Source organism: Actinia tenebrosa, unplaced genomic scaffold (genome assembly GCF_029948245.1).
Source record: "Actinia tenebrosa isolate PJP-AT-01 unplaced genomic scaffold, QUT_ActTen_1.0 PGA_scaffold12__29_contigs__length_12842862, whole genome shotgun sequence".
Lineage (NCBI taxonomy): Eukaryota > Metazoa > Cnidaria > Anthozoa > Actiniaria > Actiniidae > Actinia > Actinia tenebrosa.
The window spans coordinates 9,664,690-9,682,286 of NW_028292572.1; the positions used below are offsets into that span (position 1 = coordinate 9,664,690).

Sequence of the window (17,597 nt, forward strand, 5' to 3'; positions counted from 1 at the left end):
AACAATTGAAGGAATTTATGCGCTGTGGCTTCAACACCGCCCACGGCGCAAGTCTTCCTCGCTTAGGGCCAGTAATTAAAACTGAACAAATGAATGAATAAACTCTTATCAGAAAATAACAATATGATCACTTAACCTCTCCACTTTAATTTTAAAAATCTCAAAAGCGAAACCTCGAGATTCCCATCCATATCCCATTCTTTCATTAGCTGATTAATGGAATGCATATTTATTCGTGTACTAGATACTTAGACTCAAGATTAACTATATCGAAGTTTTTTATGTGACGTTTTTCCTCGGCAAGAAGTAAAATATAATTTTTTTGGAGACGAGAGTCGGTGTTTTTTGTAGTTCCAAAAGTAAGCAGTTTTTGGGTTTCCTGTGGTAATGCACTGCGGCCGCAAGTGAGTCATGAGTGAAGGTCAGTTTTATAACAGGAAGTCAACTTTACGTAACTAAATGGGCAAATTTTCAAATACTGAGTTTATTAGAATACGAAATCTTTTGATTCATTGAAAGACTATAACAGCTAGTATGAGGAAAGCAGGACTTTTCTTGATAGTTTTTGTTGTTCTACTGGCTTTAGTGCTTCGAATAGCAGGTAAGCTGGCTCCACTCTAGAACCACACTGTTCAATTAAAGCATTTCAAATCAGCTGTGTTGGGAGCCATCTTTATATAATACTGCGCCCTTTTGGCCAATTAATTTTAATGCTCCTCTAAATATAATATCCATTCTTCGTGTTTTGAAGGATTTCGCTCAGATCGACAGCACTTTCCAGACGAATTTTTAGAAAATTATGAAGTTGTTCACCTAAAGCGAGTTCTTGATGATGGTCGATACCGGCGTTCTGCAGACCCTCTTTCAACAGTTTACAAGGTATTTTAGCGTTGTATTTATATTCTTCGTGGATTTTTCTCATTAGGAGGTTTATGAATCTTTGATCTTGATGGAATATCTAATATCGTTTATTGTTTTTGTTGTTTATTCAGAATGGTCACCAAGAAGAAATTTCTTTCTCAGTTGAAGGATTTGGGAGGCGTTTTGTTCTCCAGTTATCTCGTAATCGGTAAATCTCTAAGCATTTTTGAGTTATCCACAACATTATTCATGAGAATTAAACTCGTTTAGATTTCCTTTTTATTTATAATAATTATTGCTATATCCTGTGTTAATCATTTTTTCAGAGGGCTGTTACCAAAAGGCTCAAGGCATAGTTTCGTTAGCTCCAAAGGAATTCTCACGAGTCAACCTTTCAAGGTATGTGTATTCAAAAAATATGCCCAAATATTCTAATCTTCATAATTATTAATCAACCATTTTGGTTGGCTTTTAAAACCATTTGTGATAAAATGAAAGCACCTCTACTTTTACGAACAAGGTGTGACAGGAAATGCGATTAGACGATTGAATATTATTTTTCAAAACAAATGTAATTTTAGAATGGCATATGCTAATAATGATATAGCGATCAATATTATTTGTCAAGACTTATGCAGCAGTAGACATTTTTGTTCAATAGATTAATATAAATAACGATAAATAGTTAGACCAGATATTTTTAGAAATATAAATTTTTTTCATTTTATTTGTCTGAACTGTTGTACAACTTTTAAAACTTCTACAGCATGATGCAAAAAAAAAAAACAAACAATATTGTAAATATGCATTTTTTTGTACTTTGGAGTCTTAACAATGGATGCTAATGAGAAATCTTTCATTAAATGGCACTAATATGGCCACAATGAAGTAATGTGCAATCGAAGAATATTATATATAGTTAGTATAGTGTGGTAATGGTCATAGGCATGTTTTTGATGAAGAGCAAACAGGATCAATCAATATTGATCAAGGTCTTGGTATTATTAATCTTAATACTATTACGTTATCTTTTTGGTGTTTATTTTTAAAATGAATGGCTTAAAATAAAGTAAAAGATTATATTTCTAAATTTCTTTCAAAGTAGGAAGTATGTATTAAACTCATGAAGTTCTTCGAGAGCCATTCATTCAATTTTAATCCATTTTTATACTATCCTTTTTGGTTCTATTGCATTTTTCACTTCTATTTTGTTTCATTCTATTCTATTATTTCTATTATTTTTTGGCAGTTTCATTTCATTTTGATGTCCTATCCCAATTTATCCCATTCATTCTATTCCACTATTTTTTTATCCCATCTCATTAAATATTCTATTTAATACAATTTCATTAAATTTGCTTCAAGTTCTCATTCAATAGACCCTTTCAGCATGCATATGGGTGTAATACACCCCTGCCTGGCAGCATATCAGAATGCAACTCAATATCAAGGTCATAACATACAATAGGTTTCCAATTCTCGTGAGATTGAAGCTCTTTTGTTTTATCGCCAAATTGAGATGCTTTAACATCACGTCCAAGGGGCGGGTCTTTATGATAATTGCAAGAAGTTTTAATTTCCCCCCTCTTTTAGTCAATAGATAATTGCTATTACCATGGGACAATCAAAGGTCTACCAAAGTCTTCAGTAGCTATTAGTACTTGTGGAGGCATTGAGTAAGTACAATGATGTAAAATTGTCACACGTTGGAACATGTTCTAAAATTTCTGCTTCATTTGATTAATTAGTCTTATCACTAATATTGCTTCAATTCTTTATGATATATGACTTTGAAAGGGGGAAAATATTTTCTAGTGATTTGAAATATGCTCTAAATCTAAAATTGATTAAATTCTATATGATCTTTTCTTAGGGGACTGATATTTGATGGAAATGAGAGATTTTATATCCAACCTTCTGAGGAAATTAGAAATACGGTAAAACAAATTTTAAGATGATTCATGATGTGATGGTGAATTTGACAATGATGATGATGGATGATGATGGATGATAATTTTATCCAAAGATACTCTATATATGACGATGATAATGTTGATAACAATAATGATGATAATATGTTGATAATGCTAGATGATGATGTCTGATGATACATGATGATGATACATAGATGATTATATCCAATGTTACACTATATATGATGATGATAATGTTGACAACAATAATGGTGATAATATGATGATGATGCTAGATGATCATATCTGATGATGATGATAAATAATGATAATAAGGACAAAAATATGATATTGATATGGTGATTAATGATAGTTGATGATATCTGATGATATATAATGATAATGACAATGACAATGATGATGATGATACAGTACATGATAGTGATACATGATGATAGCATACATGATAATGATGATACAAATGTTGATGTTATCCAATGATACATGATGATGACACATGATGATGATGATAATGTTTTGATGATAATTATATGATGATGAATGATGATGGCACGTGATGGTGATGATATATGATGAATGATGATGATAAATAGATGTCGATTTCTATTTTCGATAGACACATGCCAACCCACACATCATGTTTAAAATGAGTGACCTCAAGCTCCCCAAAGTAAAGTGTGGTATGTGTATATTTATTTATATTACATTGCTTTACATTTGCCACCAATCTAACATTTTTTACCAATGTCGTTAAATCCTTTCCTGCCAAGTGTTTCCATCAATGAAAAGACTTTTTTACAAAAGTATCCAGTATTAGCCAACAAGGGGAACCAAAATTGGTATCACCTTTAAAAAATGTTTAATATTTGTAGTCACGTTGTGTGATTTCACGTGCAAATGCACAAATTCTCGCTGTTTGATTAGCTAACTAGTAAAAAATAAGTTGGTTGGCCATGATTAGATGTGCCTAAGAACTGCATATTTTAAATCTACAGGTCACGACCATGAGCATGATGTGATGGAGTTACTACATACTAGCAAAATCAAAACAAGGGTAAAAAAAGAAATATGCTTAAAATGCTCAAGTATTACTTTTTAAAGTTACTGCAAATACCAGGAAGGAAGGAGAAAGAAAGGAAGAAAGAAAGAAAAAAAAAGGCGAAAAAATATGAAACAAACTGCAGTAATCGCAATTCATCATATGTTAATCTTTTTACTCTTGACAGAAAAGGAGAAATATAGATTCTGAGACAAAGTATATAGAACTGGTTTTGGTAAATGATAATAGTCAGGTGAGAAAACCAAGACCATTCATGGATCATTTATCCATTTCTTCTATCTGGCATTCACCTATCCATCCACCCATCTATAGATCTCCCACTATTGATCCAGACAGCCAGCAAGTTAGCCAACCAGTTGACAACCCATCCACGAATCCATCAGTCAGTCAGTAAGTTAGTGCAGTGAAATGAGTCAGTACAGTCAGTCAGTACATTCAGTCTGTACAGTCAGTCAGTACAGTCAGTCAGTACAGTCAGGCAATACAGTCAGGCAATACAGTGTGAGTCAATCGGTACAGGATCTCAGCCAGTGAGTAAGTCCTTGTAGTCAGGGTCTGGAAGGGGAAGATCCCAAATCACATGCTATTTTCCCCCGAAATCCCACATCCTGTGACATTTTACCATCTTTTTTCACATTAATTTTAACATACATATATTCAAAGGTGTTGGAATTTTTATTTATTGGTGTTTGTCACATTTTTTCCGAAATCCAATAGGAATCACGTAAAAAATTTTTTCCTAATTTCCCAGATCCCACGCTAAATTTTATCTGTTTCCCAGCTCCTGTGAATACCCTTCCAGACCCTTTGTAGTGCTCCATTTATCCATCCTCAATCATTTATTTATTCACATTTATTCATTGTCATGTTAATCATTTTTTGTATAGTACAAATACTACCAGGAAAACACCACTCAAAGAGCTTTAAAGATTGTCAACTATGTGGATTCTGTAAGTTTTTCCAGTGTTAGTTAGATTTTAATTGATTAAATAGAGTTAGAGTTAAATGGTAAATGGTATAGAGCGCATTCCTTATACTCGTTTTATCTAATCGTTTTTATATTTCAACAAATAGTATATATATACACTCAACCAGAATATTATCAATTTTATTTCATGCATGGAGCTATTGAACCAGCACCTGATATTTAAATTACTACTTTATTTTCACTGGGAACTAATTGAGGTTTATTCAGGTGTGATTAAACATGAACTCATCAATATCATATTATTCAAGCTTAGGTGCTGCGTTGTGTGGAAAATATTGTTGTTATTTTTTATTTATTTACTAAGTTTGCATTTAGCCGATATTTTGGTGGTGTTAAGTTCTAACTAATTTGATTTTGAAATAGTCCCCTTCACATTTCCCTGCGCCATCTTGAAATGTAGCCGTGTCTTTGCATCGAAGCGAGACGGACAGTGGGCTTGCAATGATAGAGACATGTGAATAATTGTTCAAGGTCTCTATCATTGCAAGCTCACCGTTTGTCTCGCTTCGATGCAAAGACACGGCTATCTTTCAAGATGGCGCAGGGAACTGTGAAGGGGACTATTGAGTATGTTGTATGCAGGTGTCATATTTATCAAAATTAAACGTTTCTTCTACAGTAATTTTATATATTTTTTAATATCCAAGCTTCCTGGCAGCTTTCCCCATCATCAGAGATTGAATGAAATTACAATTCAGTCAGTTATAGAAAGCGGCAGAAAAAATGTGTGACACTTAACCGTGCGCGCTCAATGCTTGATTTTGTTTCGGGTCATTTGGCCCATTATCAGGGATTAAATGAAATTACAAATCTAAGTCAGTTATAGATTGCAACAGAAAACAATACATGACACTTAACCACACACTCTCAATAATCGGTTTTGTTTCACTGGTATAATGGAATAATGACTGTTCTCTATATTTATGTTACGCATTTGGTGAACTATTGTCTTTAAATACACAGTTCTACCGAGCATTAAAAGTTCGAGTTGCACTGATAGAAATGATCACATGGAAGGATAAAGATGAAATTTTGGTCGGAAACAATTCAAATAAAGCTTTAGCAAATTTTGTTAAATGGAGGAATGTTGTTCTTATGAAGAATAGGACATTTTATCATGACAACACACAGCTCTTGACGTAAGTCCATAAAAAGTTATGTACATAATACATTGATATTGTTAATAATTATTATGACCAAAATAACCAATTATCAATCCCAAGTAAGGTTTTTGCATTGGAAATTAATTATGCTTTTAGCTGTGTATATTTTTTAGTAAGAACTTTGCTTTTTGCTTTGAAAATGAAGAAATATAGTACACTATTAGTTGGCATTGGTTTATTGATGTATTTCCATTTGAGACCATGGGTCATTCCCCTGTGTATTATTCTTTTCTTCACATGAGAAAGTGCATGAAAATGTATGTACGAATCATATTATCTAAGGAATAAGAAAGTAGTCAGTTATTACCAAAGGTTTTGATCTATCTTTGTGATTTAGTCATATGCAGTTTGAACGGCAGACTGTGGGAAAGGCTCATGTTCTTGCAATATGCACAACTCGTTCAGCAGGGGTTGTACGGGTAAGTTTCAAATAATATTAAGTCGTTATTGTTAATTATAATATATTACGAAGCTTATAGTACAGTCAACAAAATTACTCGACTCTGATTGGTCGAGAGGAGTACAATCATAGCGTTAATTGTACTCCGTAGGAGTACCGAATTAAGTCGCTATGGCAACACGGCCAAAACAATGTCAAAACAATTATTTTCTATCATTTTATACTTAAAAAGATATAAATAAAATTTTAAAGCCGTAAGAACTAATTTTTTAAAATGAATTTCAGTTGCTCGATGGACTGAAAATCGGCCGCCAAATAGACAAAGATGAATGGCGTCGCTTCGCATTTTTTACTGAAATTTTGTTGAGTGAACTATAAACCAAAAAATCACACGATCTTCTCGTACAATTTGAAATTGATAGACAGTCATAATGTTTTGAAAGTTCTTTAATTGCACTTGCCTAAAGGCTCGTGCAATTAAAAGCAGCAAGGCACACATAAGGCGCTGACTTTTTCCACAGTCATACAAAAACAGCTCTATTTATTTTGGCTCATCATCTGAAACCTTTTATTTGTCATGCCCTAACCTAGGAGCAGGCATAGCTCAGTTGATTAGTGTGCGGCCTAAAGAGCTAGAGGTCCATAGTTCGATCCTCGGGAACTCCACGTCTGTTTCAACTTCTCTCTGATCTGTGTAGCTTTAATTAGCTTTAAATATCCGTAAAAAGGAGCACTGATTGTAAGAGGGGGTAGAGGGTGCACCTTCGAGTGCATTAAACATGAGCCCTTGGCTCGGGAGAATTGGGCAACCACTCTCCGCATTATCGAAGTAAAACAAATTACTTTACCTTACCTACCTTTACCTTTTACCCTAAGGGGTCAGTTTCAAAATTTCCATTGAACATCAGCCCTTCTAAATATATGGGAGTTTCCATATATTTTTATGCCTTTATAATAATTTTAAATATTATAAATATGAAGATTTTCAAACTTTTATCTGTTTGCCATTTGATATCAATAAAGTATTATTATTATTAGTTATATATATATATATATATGTATGTCCCATATATTTATATAAACATTTATGTAAATATGTTTGATTTAGGATCATTCATCAAATGCTGCTGCGACAGCTGCTACATTAGCTCATGAAATGGGACATAATCTTGGACTAGATCATGATGATAGAAGTAAGAAATTTGAAAAAAAAACAATGTAATACAAGTCCAAATTTGAACTTTATGAACCCTATTGTCTCTACGGTTAAATCTATTAAGATTTTTTGTTTTCTGTCTACCAAAATAATATTAATTTTTACAGTCAAACTACCTCAAGCGGGAACACGTAGACTTCATTAATGACTTTATTTTTGGATTCTTGATTTCACCATTCAATTCGAAGATTCATTAATGAAAACGAATCTTCAATATTCAAAAAATAGTAATAATTTGAAAATTCGATTAACTTGGCTTGTAGGCTCTTGTTTACAGCGCAAATGGAAGGTAAGTCATTAATATTACATATTCCTTGCACAAAAAGTTGTTTTTGCATTTCAGTTGCATATATGCTTGGCTTTTGTATATGCCAGGCTTTGAAGATTCGTTTTCATTAATGAATCTTTGAATCCAATAATGAAATCAAGTCCAAAAATAAAGTCATTGATGACCTCTACGTGTTCACGCTTGAGGTAGTTTGACTGTAGATTAGTTTTTAAGAAAGTGAACATAATAAATCTTGTGTGCTTCTTGGTCACATTGGTCACAATTTAGGTCCTACAGGTGAATATAGCATGCACTCACATGCTTGAAATGATAAAAAATACTTTAGGAAAGAAAAAAACAAAGCAAAACTCTCTCTCCATTATTAATTGAATTCACTTGTGTTAAACATGCTAAAACAATTATTCACCTCAGGCTCAGTGAATATTAAGAATATTTACCTTGGCGCTCAAAGACTCTTGTCTTGGTAAATATTCCCCAATATTCACTTCGCCTTCAATGGCAAATAATTGTTAAATATTACTAATATTGCATTGCAGAAGAATGTAAGTGTCCTGCGAAGAAAAAAGATCAAGTCTGCATAATGTCTGGAGTGGCCAGGTATTTGTCACATTACAAATTATTATGCAATAACCATTACTCTGGTCAACAATTCTGTAATTCCAGGACAAACCAAAGGAAGTGGGGGTGGATTGTGTGCAATGCCCCATTCATACTCAAAGAAAGTTCTACCACCAAAAATGTACTATAAAATATAAAAAATATGCTCACCTCCTTATAAATAATTCTGGTGGCCTCTATTTTCAAAGTTATTAATTTTTTTTCTGGATCTTTGAGAGAAATTCTCAAGTCTCAATTTTGTCGTGAGTTGGGACCCAACTGTGCTTTGAAGGTATTTTCTCTTGGTTCTACAGTTATCCTCCCTCCACAAAAGTCAACTCCTAAATTCCATTTGAAATCCAGTAGATGAAGAGCCAGTTTGTGGAAATATGCCACTGTTAAATCCCTTTTTATTTGAAATAAAACACTGATGCATGCATTATGTGATTTTGTTGTTTCTTCGTTCTTATTTAGATTTGAGCCCGCTACAGATTGGTCCTCTTGTAGCGTTAAAGAGTTTCAAAAAATGCTTGATAAGGGTCTTGATTCTTGTCTTTTCAATGAACCAAAGGAGGTAAAAATCCCAGGGGAGGGCACTCCGGGGAAAAAAGTACCGGGGATGCTCGTCGTATCTCTTAGGGGTAAAAATGCACGATTTGTTATCTTTTAGGGTTTTAAATGCAAATTTTTGAAAATCAGCATTTTCTGGCATCTCTTAGGGTGTCAGAAAAGGAGAGAAGCGTGCATTGATATGGCTTATCCTAGGCACTTTTAATTTAATATTATTTGTTGTGGTTTCTCTTAGGGGTTAAAAATCATTCAGCCACTCCCTTTTTTAAAGACTTCTGGTATCTTTTAGGGGTCGTTTTGAAAATTTCTGACAAGCATCCCCGGTACTTTTTTCCCGGAGTCCCCCCCCTCCCTTTGGGTAAAAATAATTGGAGTTGTATGTAAAATTGCTCATTCATGTAATGGGAATCAAAGTTGATGTTGTACGTAGTAGCTGATCTTAAATGTTCAATTCATGTGACAACTATTGCTTAAAACATCTCTCCTCCAACTTTCTACCTCGACTGCAACATGTAACATTCCATGTACATTTCCGATGGATCAATTTACTTTGAACATCACATTCCAGGCCACCTGTCATTCCCTAGAGTATAATATTTTACTCTGTTTAATGGTTGCACTGAGAAGAAACATGAATATAGATCATACAAGTCTCAAACAAAGAATCTTATTTGCAAGAGAATGACAGGTGTTCACTGCATGTTTCTCCCAAGGTAAAGAGGTGTATTCAACCCATGATGCAGCCATCGGATCCCTTAGATCAGGGTTATTAATTCAGGTTTTGATAAAGATGGTATTTTATTTTGCTTTTTGACATGTAGCTAGTCCATGTTATTTCGTTTCAGCTTTATGGAGATCCAGTGTGTGGCAATGGCTTTAAAGAGGAAGGAGAGGAATGTGATTGTGGCAACTACACTGTACGTACTATCTATGAATAGAAAATATAGGGTATATTAAAGGTTGAAAATATGTGGAAAATAATTTTGTTACACGGTTAAGCATGAAGTATGAGGGAATAAAGAATAAGGGATTAAATAGATATGCACGTGGAAATTGGGAATTACATCACCAGCTCTATATAAGAAATGTAAATGTAAAATAACTGAAGCAGCAGTTAATACTTGAGGACTTCGTTGTTGGTTTTGGACCCGACGCTAGATTTTTATAGGCAGAGTGATGGACGGTACAATTTTCATTGATAAATCTAAAGAAAACACTGGGCCTTTCATGGCAGACTGAATTGCAGTTTGACATCTAAATGGTGATGTTTTGGTACAAAGAAATAAAGGATTTGTCAGGGTTTCCATTAAGTTAGGAAGTTATGAATATCTTCTGTCTGAAACTGCACATTTTAAGCACTCATGATTTTAAAGAAATTATTTCTTAATTTATTCAAGGAGTGTGAAAAATACACTGACAACTGCTGTGATCCAAGGACTTGTAAACTCCTGTCTCATGTCGAATGTGATGAAGGGCCATGCTGTGAAAAATGCAAGGTAAATAAGTGCATATATTATATTTTAAACTCCCTTAATGTCTTGAAGAACAACAACGACTACATCTTTATTTGGCACTTTCTAAAATTACATTTAATAGCTTTAACTAGTGAAAAGGGAAAAAATATGTGGATGGACACTTATAGCCATCTATATTAATCTAGCTAAGTGGCTAGGTCAAAGGGAAATTAAGTTAGGACAGTTGAAGTACAAAGCTAAATACATGAATATATAACAAGACAAGCTGTGAGGAAAAAAAAAAAAGACAAATGAAAAACAGACAAAACAAACAAACAAAATAAGCAAATGTAAGGTGGAAAATGGAGAAAAATGAATCCTCAGTGAGAGGGAAAATGATTGTCTTTTTTTTTGTTTTTTTTGACATTAATTGTGTAAGGAAGGCACAATCACTATTTTATACTATTTTTGCTTTTTAGTTTAAGTCTTCAAAAGTATTGTGCCGAAAGAAAGTAACAGAATGTGACTTGCCGGAATTCTGTAGTGGAAGTTCATCATTGGTTAGTACATTGTCCTATTGTCCGTGAAACAAAATTAAAAATGTATTGTCTAATTGCAGCTATTTTCAAGCATTTGTTTTATTTTATACAGCTTTAAATAATTTGAACACATTAACTTGAAATTGGTATCGTATTTACTTAGTGTCCTTCGAATAAATATGTATACAATGGAAAGCCATGTGATGGAGGCAAGGTATGTGATAGATTAAGTTTTGGATTTAGAAAAATAAATAGTATAGTAAATAGTAATACACCCTTTTCGAGTTCCAAATTACCGCTGTGTTTCTTGATTACAGACTCATTTGCTCAGACTAAGCCTCGGTTTTGTGAAGAATATTCACGTTTTCCAGTCAAGGTCCATCAAGTTTCAAAGTGTTCGTATTGTTGAACTTGTGCATTCTTTACTTTACCGTTGGTATTTGCGAGTAATTAGACACTGATTCAAGGCTTAGCCTGAGCAAATGAGTCTGTAATCAAGAAACACAGTGGTAATTTGGGACTCAAAAAGGGTCTCTTAATGATAATTGTAATGGCGTGTAGAGTGTTGGCCCTGGGGTGTATACATCCAAAAATATAGGGGGGGGGGGGGGGGGTTGACCGAATTTTGTGAAATACACTACAGAACTTTTGGAAAAAAAAACATTAAAAACATGCTTTCTATTCCACTTTAAAAGACAAACATCACTCTGAGAGGGGGGCTACAGCCCCCCTTAGCCCCTCGCTGGATCCGCCCCTGTAGCCTTATGTGCCTACTGGCATGATGAGTGATGATAACGATTATGTATGCCCTGTTTGAATATGTGATTTTCAGGAGCTTATTTGAAACATGTGCCCTTCTTTTGTTATATTTTTAATTATTGTGTATATCCTACCACGACTATGACATACACTAAACATGATGCATACACCATATTTTAACTTATGCCGTTGATTCACACCTTTCCGTGGTGTATGTCATATTTGTGATACAGTATACACTATAATGGTTACAAATTCTCTCCTCACCACATATCACATGCTTTCTTACTTTTAGGGCTTCTGCTATGGAGGAATATGTCCCACTCATGATAGCCAGTGTGAAGTTCTGTGGGGTAAAGATGTTAAATCAGGCCCTAAACTGTGCTATACTGCTAACGAAAGAGGCAACCATCTTGGCAGCTGCAAATTAGAAGATGAAGTTTATACTGCCTGCAAAAAAAAGTACGAATATTCCTTCCTTCCTCATTTCCTTGGTTGCTTGGTTGCTTGCTTGGTTGCTTGCTTGGTTGCTTGCTTGGTTGCTTGCTTGGTTGCTTGCTTGGTTGCTTGCTTGGTTGCTTGCTTGGTTGCTTGCTTGGTTGCTTGCTTGGTTGCTTGCTTGGTTGCTTGCTTGGTTGCTTGCTTGGTTGCTTGCTTGGTTGCTTGCTTGGTTGCTTGCTTGGTTGCTTGCTTGGTTGCTTGCTTGGTTGCTTGCTTGGTTGCTTGCTTGGTTGCTTGCTTGGTTGCTTGCTTGGTTGCTTGCTTGCTGTTGCTTGCTTGGTTGCTTGCTTGGTTGCTTGCTTGGTTGCTTGCTTGGTTGCTTGCTTGGTTGCTTGCTTGGTTGCTTGCTTGGTTGCTTGCTTGGTTGCTTGCTTGGTTGCTTGCTTGGTTGCTTGCTTGGTTGCTTGCTTGGTTGCTTGCTTGGTTGCTTGCTTGGTTGCTTGCTTGGTTGCTTGCTTGGTTGCTTGCTTGGTTGCTTGCTTGGTTGCTTGCTTGGTTGCTTGCTTGGTTGCTTGCTTGGTTGCTTGCTTGGTTGCTTGCTTGGTTGCTTGCTTGGTTGCTTGCTTGGTTGCTTGCTTGGTTGCTTGCTTGGTTGCTTGCTTGGTTGCTTGCTTGGTTGCTTGCTTGGTTGCTTGCTTGGTTGCTTGCTTGGTTGCTTGCTTGGTTGCTTGCTTGGTTGCTTGCTTGGTTGCTTGCTTGGTTGCTTGCTTGGTTGCTTGCTTGGTTGCTTGCTTGGTTGCTTGCTTGGTTGCTTGCTTGGTTGCTTGCTTGCTTGCTTGCTGCTTGCTTGCTTGCTTGCTTGCTTGCTTGCTTGCTTGCTTGCTTGCTTGCTTGCTTGCTTGCTTGCTTGCTTGCTTGCTTGCTTGCTTGGTTGCTTGCTTCCTTCCTTCCTTCCTTCCATCCTTCCATCCTTCCATCCTTCCATCCTTCCATCCATCACCATCCACCATCCACCCATCCACCCACCCACCCACCCATCCATCCATCCATCCATCCATCCATCCATCCATCCCATCCATCCATCCATCCATCCAAACAAGTAGTTTATTGCTTGTGTTTATTTTCTTTTCCCTTTCAGAGATATATTTTGTGGTACGCTGCATTGTACTAACACGAAAACCGACCTGCCTGTCATTGGCTCAGATCGTAAAGTTTACAAGTACACATATAAGACTGAGAAGGGCCCAATAGAATGCAGGTAACCGATAGGATAAAATAGACTATCTTGGTTTATACAACCTTTTCGTTCGTCCGTTCGTTCGTTCGTCCGTCCGTTCGTTCGTTTGTTTGTTTGTTTGTTTGTTCATAGTTATAATATTCAACCAGGAAGCCCATATTTCCTAAGAGTTTTTCAATGGGGTCATGCGTAACTAAATACTATAATATAATATAACTTTATTTTCGATGAAAAATACAATAATTATGTTGGTAATTTTTTTCCGGAAGCTAATGACAAACTCAAAAATATCAAATAATGAATATGAAATTGTGCAAAGGAAAACGAAAGGAAAACCAAAAGACGAAAATCTCATTAGTTTCCCATTTTGTCCTTTTCTTTTCACAGGAGTGCCTCGCTAGATCTTGGACGTGACGTTCCTGATCCTGGAATGACAAAAGAAGGAACAAAATGCGGCGATGAAAAGGTATTTGTTTTTTTTTTAAGTAATAAAGGAAATTAGAGCTACCTCGCTCGTGAGAAAGCAAAATTAGACCACTTTACCTTGGGCGTAATGTTTTCCCATTTCAGACCACGTGTCATTCTCTTGACAATGAGGAATAACATTCTTTGTTTGAATTGTATCCATATCTATGTGTCTTCTAATGCATTACCGTTAAACAAAAAAGTAATACTCTAGGGAAAGACACCCAAGGTAAAGAGAATTGTCAAATTTTAGATGTTGATTTTTGCGGAATGTTTACTATTTTTTTGTCACATTAATGTTTCAGTCATCCCCCCAATAAAGCAGAGTTTTTTCTATGTAGGTTTGTCTTGGTCAAGAATGTGTAAACGTAACACAACTATATCTGTCTAACCCTAAATGTCCAGGCGACTGCTCTTCACACGGGGTAAGCGTTGGAAATCTTGGAATCATTTTTACCGAATACCTCGGCCATTTTGAATTCTAACGTGTTAATTAAGACATTATGGGAAGCCGAGGGGGCAACAACAGGAAAATTTATAGACTGCACAAGTGTCAGACTTTCTTTTTATACAACTGTACGCTTTTCAATGAGAAGCACATCTAAAAGGCATTTGGATTATGCATTATAGATTTTCTACGTTTTTCCCCTTGGCATTACGTAATTCAAGATGGCCACCGTATCAGTAAAAAGGGCTATTTTGTGCTGTTTTTTAATAATTTTAACATGGACAAGCTCTGGTTCTCGATTGTTTCAGGTTTGTAACAACGAGGGTGATTGCTTCTGTGACAATGGCTGGGGAGGAAGGGATTGCAGTAAAAACATTGGTATGTACCAAATGTCTGTTGGATGATGACATAACATCCGTCTGTCTGTCCGTCCCACTGCCTGCCTGTCCTGTCCTGTCTGTCTTTCTGTCTGTCTGTCGGTCTGTCTGTCTGTCTGTCTGTCGGTCGGTGGGTCTGTCTGTCTGTCTTTCTGTCTGTCTGTCGGTCTGTCTGTCTGTCTGTCTGTCTGTCTGTCTGTCTGTCCTGTCTTTCCAGGGCTAAGTTGGTAAAGCTACTCCAGGACTAAACTTTTTATGAAGACTTTCGTTGCGCCAAAGTTCTCAGGCTTTTAACAACCGAGTTAATCGCTTATCCTCGTGTTTCGTTTGAGCAGTAGCCAGTTTGTTCAATCGCTTTTTTCTACTCTTCAGGTTTGGCCGGTCAGAGCAAACTTGCTGGCTATGTCATACTGGTTTTCTTATGTATCGCACTGGTTGCGGGATGCGTCGGAGGGTTCATCTTTCGAGATCAACTCAAAACAAAATGGCAAGAACGACAACAAAGTAGACAGAAAAGGTAAAAATAAGCAATGAACTTGTTTAGTAAAAGGTCGCAGTTTCAAAAACCCCTACTAACTGTACTAACTGTGTGACGTTCTTGCATGGGATTTCCCAAGCGTTTGGTTCGACAACTTCCGTTGTTTGGTCAGTAACGTCTCGAGATGTATATTTCCGATACACGCACGCGCCCGCCAAAATGCAAGCTCTGTATAACAAGAGGTTGTCTAGAGAGAATCTAGAGAGTGTTGATCAAGTCAAGGCGCACCCTCGGAGGTGCACATCTTTTTCTTCCCACAAACGGCAAACAGGACCGCAGTGATGTAAGTTATTTTCGAGTATTTCATGGTTCTAATGCAATATTTTATGGCTTCTAAGGTACCGATCAGTGGAAGGAAAGCCCACTCTCTCACCATCTTCGAAAACAGCTTCAGAAACATTAACCGACGGTAGAGAAGTGCCTTCCGTTACCATCGCACCCAAGCCTCCTCCACCTCCTGCTTCAAGACCTGTGGCAAGTCGTCAGCCAGGAAAGATTGAACTTCCGAGCTGGCCGGCCGAAAATAGACACGATGAGCTTGGAGCACCGGTTCCAAGAAGGGCCCCTCCTGGAATCCCAAAGCAATCGAGTTTGAACAGAGCTTCGAGCCCCCCGATCGGTTCATATGATTCTAAACCTGCTGCCGGAGCCAGACCTGGTAGTTACGCGGGAGTTCTAGACACAACACCTGTGAACAAGCCACCACAAAGACCGTCTCCTTTAGCAGGACTAAGTCAAGGTTCTACTAACAGACCACTGCTACCGTCGGAAATAAAGAAATCACAGGAAACGATTGGAGGCGTTGGTCCACGACCCGCACAGCCTCATAAACCAGCAAGAATGCCACCACCTCTGCCTAGCAAACCACCTGCCACAGGTTTTACAAACAACAGATGAATATTAAGTAGGTTCTACTTCCGTTTCCAAACCTAGTTTGGTTTCAAAGAGAGTGAAGGCATTCAACACGTGAAATAAGAAATGTCGGTCAAACGTGTAATAGTCAAATAGACACACACAAAAAACAATGGAATTAGGGTCTACTAACGTGTATTTTTCTAATATCTATTGCACGGGTTAAGTGACTTCACTCTAGTGACTACACTCTAACTTCGTTCTAACACTCTAACTTAGGGCGAGCCTAGCTGTTTAGGGCTGACCTGTGTAGTAAAACATGAAAAAATAATTCGACCGGCTCCAGCGCTAGGACCACCTTACCTAGTGTACCTGTATTGAATTCTTAGTATGACTCGCATATTTTATCGCATTTTATTTTTTCGCATTTCCCCCCCCTTTCTTAGTCCAATGACTCAATCGTCTCTCCGTGCACTTCTTCACAGGCTTCAAAACATTCCAAAAGATCCTTCAAAACGTATTCCCATTACGAGTTTCCAGGTCATTTGAAGACTTTGGAAGTATTAACGCCATCCTAGAAGTTATTGCGTTGCACAATGCACATTGGGATTTTATAAGGCCATGCTCATTTTTTGAAAATTTCCCAGGATGATTTGCGTGATGCGGTCGTGACGTAAATGTATACAACGACTGACAAATGGCTTCCCGGCACTCTAAGCCAATCAAATAAGTTCACCGACACCCAATCACATGCCATGAGAAAGCCATTCTAATGTCACGGCATCGTGAGTTAAAATTTATGTAAATTTATATTTTCTAAATTTTGTTATTTCTTCAAATGAAAAAAAAAAAATGTTGAAAAGGTTATAATTAAAGTGCGCGCCTTGCGCTAGCGTTCATTCAAATCGGGGTTCGTACGCTCATCTGATCAAATATTAAAATTCTTGATAGTTGTACAAAAATGATTCAAGCAAAAGGCGTTTTTATTTAGCTTGGCAAATATCTTTTTTGCAGATAACATAAACTAATGATTAATATAATATAGTAAAATTGAAAATTCCGTAAATCTAGAATATAATATGATAATTTATAAAAAATAATGTTCAGGCCGCAACATTTCAGTTGTTGGCACTGATTCAAGTCAAAATTCATTAGTAGGTGTGTTTTAAAATTCTGTTGTAAAATAGCTAAGATAAATAGTAAGTCGTAAAAAGTACCTCGACAAGAAAATATAAAGAAATAAAAATGGGACTGATTTTTTAACTGATTCTCTAATTAAACCTGATTTATAATGGAGTGCAAGTTATTGAAATTGGCTTAAGGCGCCACTCAAAAAGACTGTCTTATCCATGGTATGGATGGCAAAGACAAAAGCAAAAAAACGCCGAAATAGATATAAAGGGGTCGTG

The 17,597-nt window shown here is 36.3% G+C and overlaps 1 protein-coding gene across 1 annotated transcript; it reads left to right on the forward strand.

Annotated features, from left to right (window-relative positions):
- Positions 1–397: 397 nt before the first annotated feature.
- LOC116298665 (zinc metalloproteinase-disintegrin-like atrase-A) lies at positions 398–17,451 on the forward strand. Its single transcript, XM_089028246.1, has 26 exons — positions 398–601; positions 752–879; positions 993–1,069; positions 1,188–1,260; positions 2,455–2,537; positions 2,735–2,798; positions 3,412–3,475; positions 3,791–3,849; positions 4,022–4,087; positions 4,743–4,805; positions 5,807–5,982; positions 6,344–6,425; positions 7,515–7,599; positions 8,448–8,508; positions 8,983–9,082; positions 9,924–9,995; positions 10,476–10,574; positions 11,012–11,092; positions 11,235–11,285; positions 12,126–12,292; positions 13,410–13,529; positions 13,896–13,974; positions 14,315–14,398; positions 14,730–14,799; positions 15,171–15,315; positions 15,675–17,451. Exons 1-26 carry the CDS (start codon positions 535–537, stop codon positions 16,231–16,233), a joined length of 2,775 nt encoding a protein of 924 aa, XP_088884372.1. The 5' UTR covers positions 398–534; the 3' UTR covers positions 16,234–17,451.
- Positions 17,452–17,597: the final 146 nt, after the last annotated feature.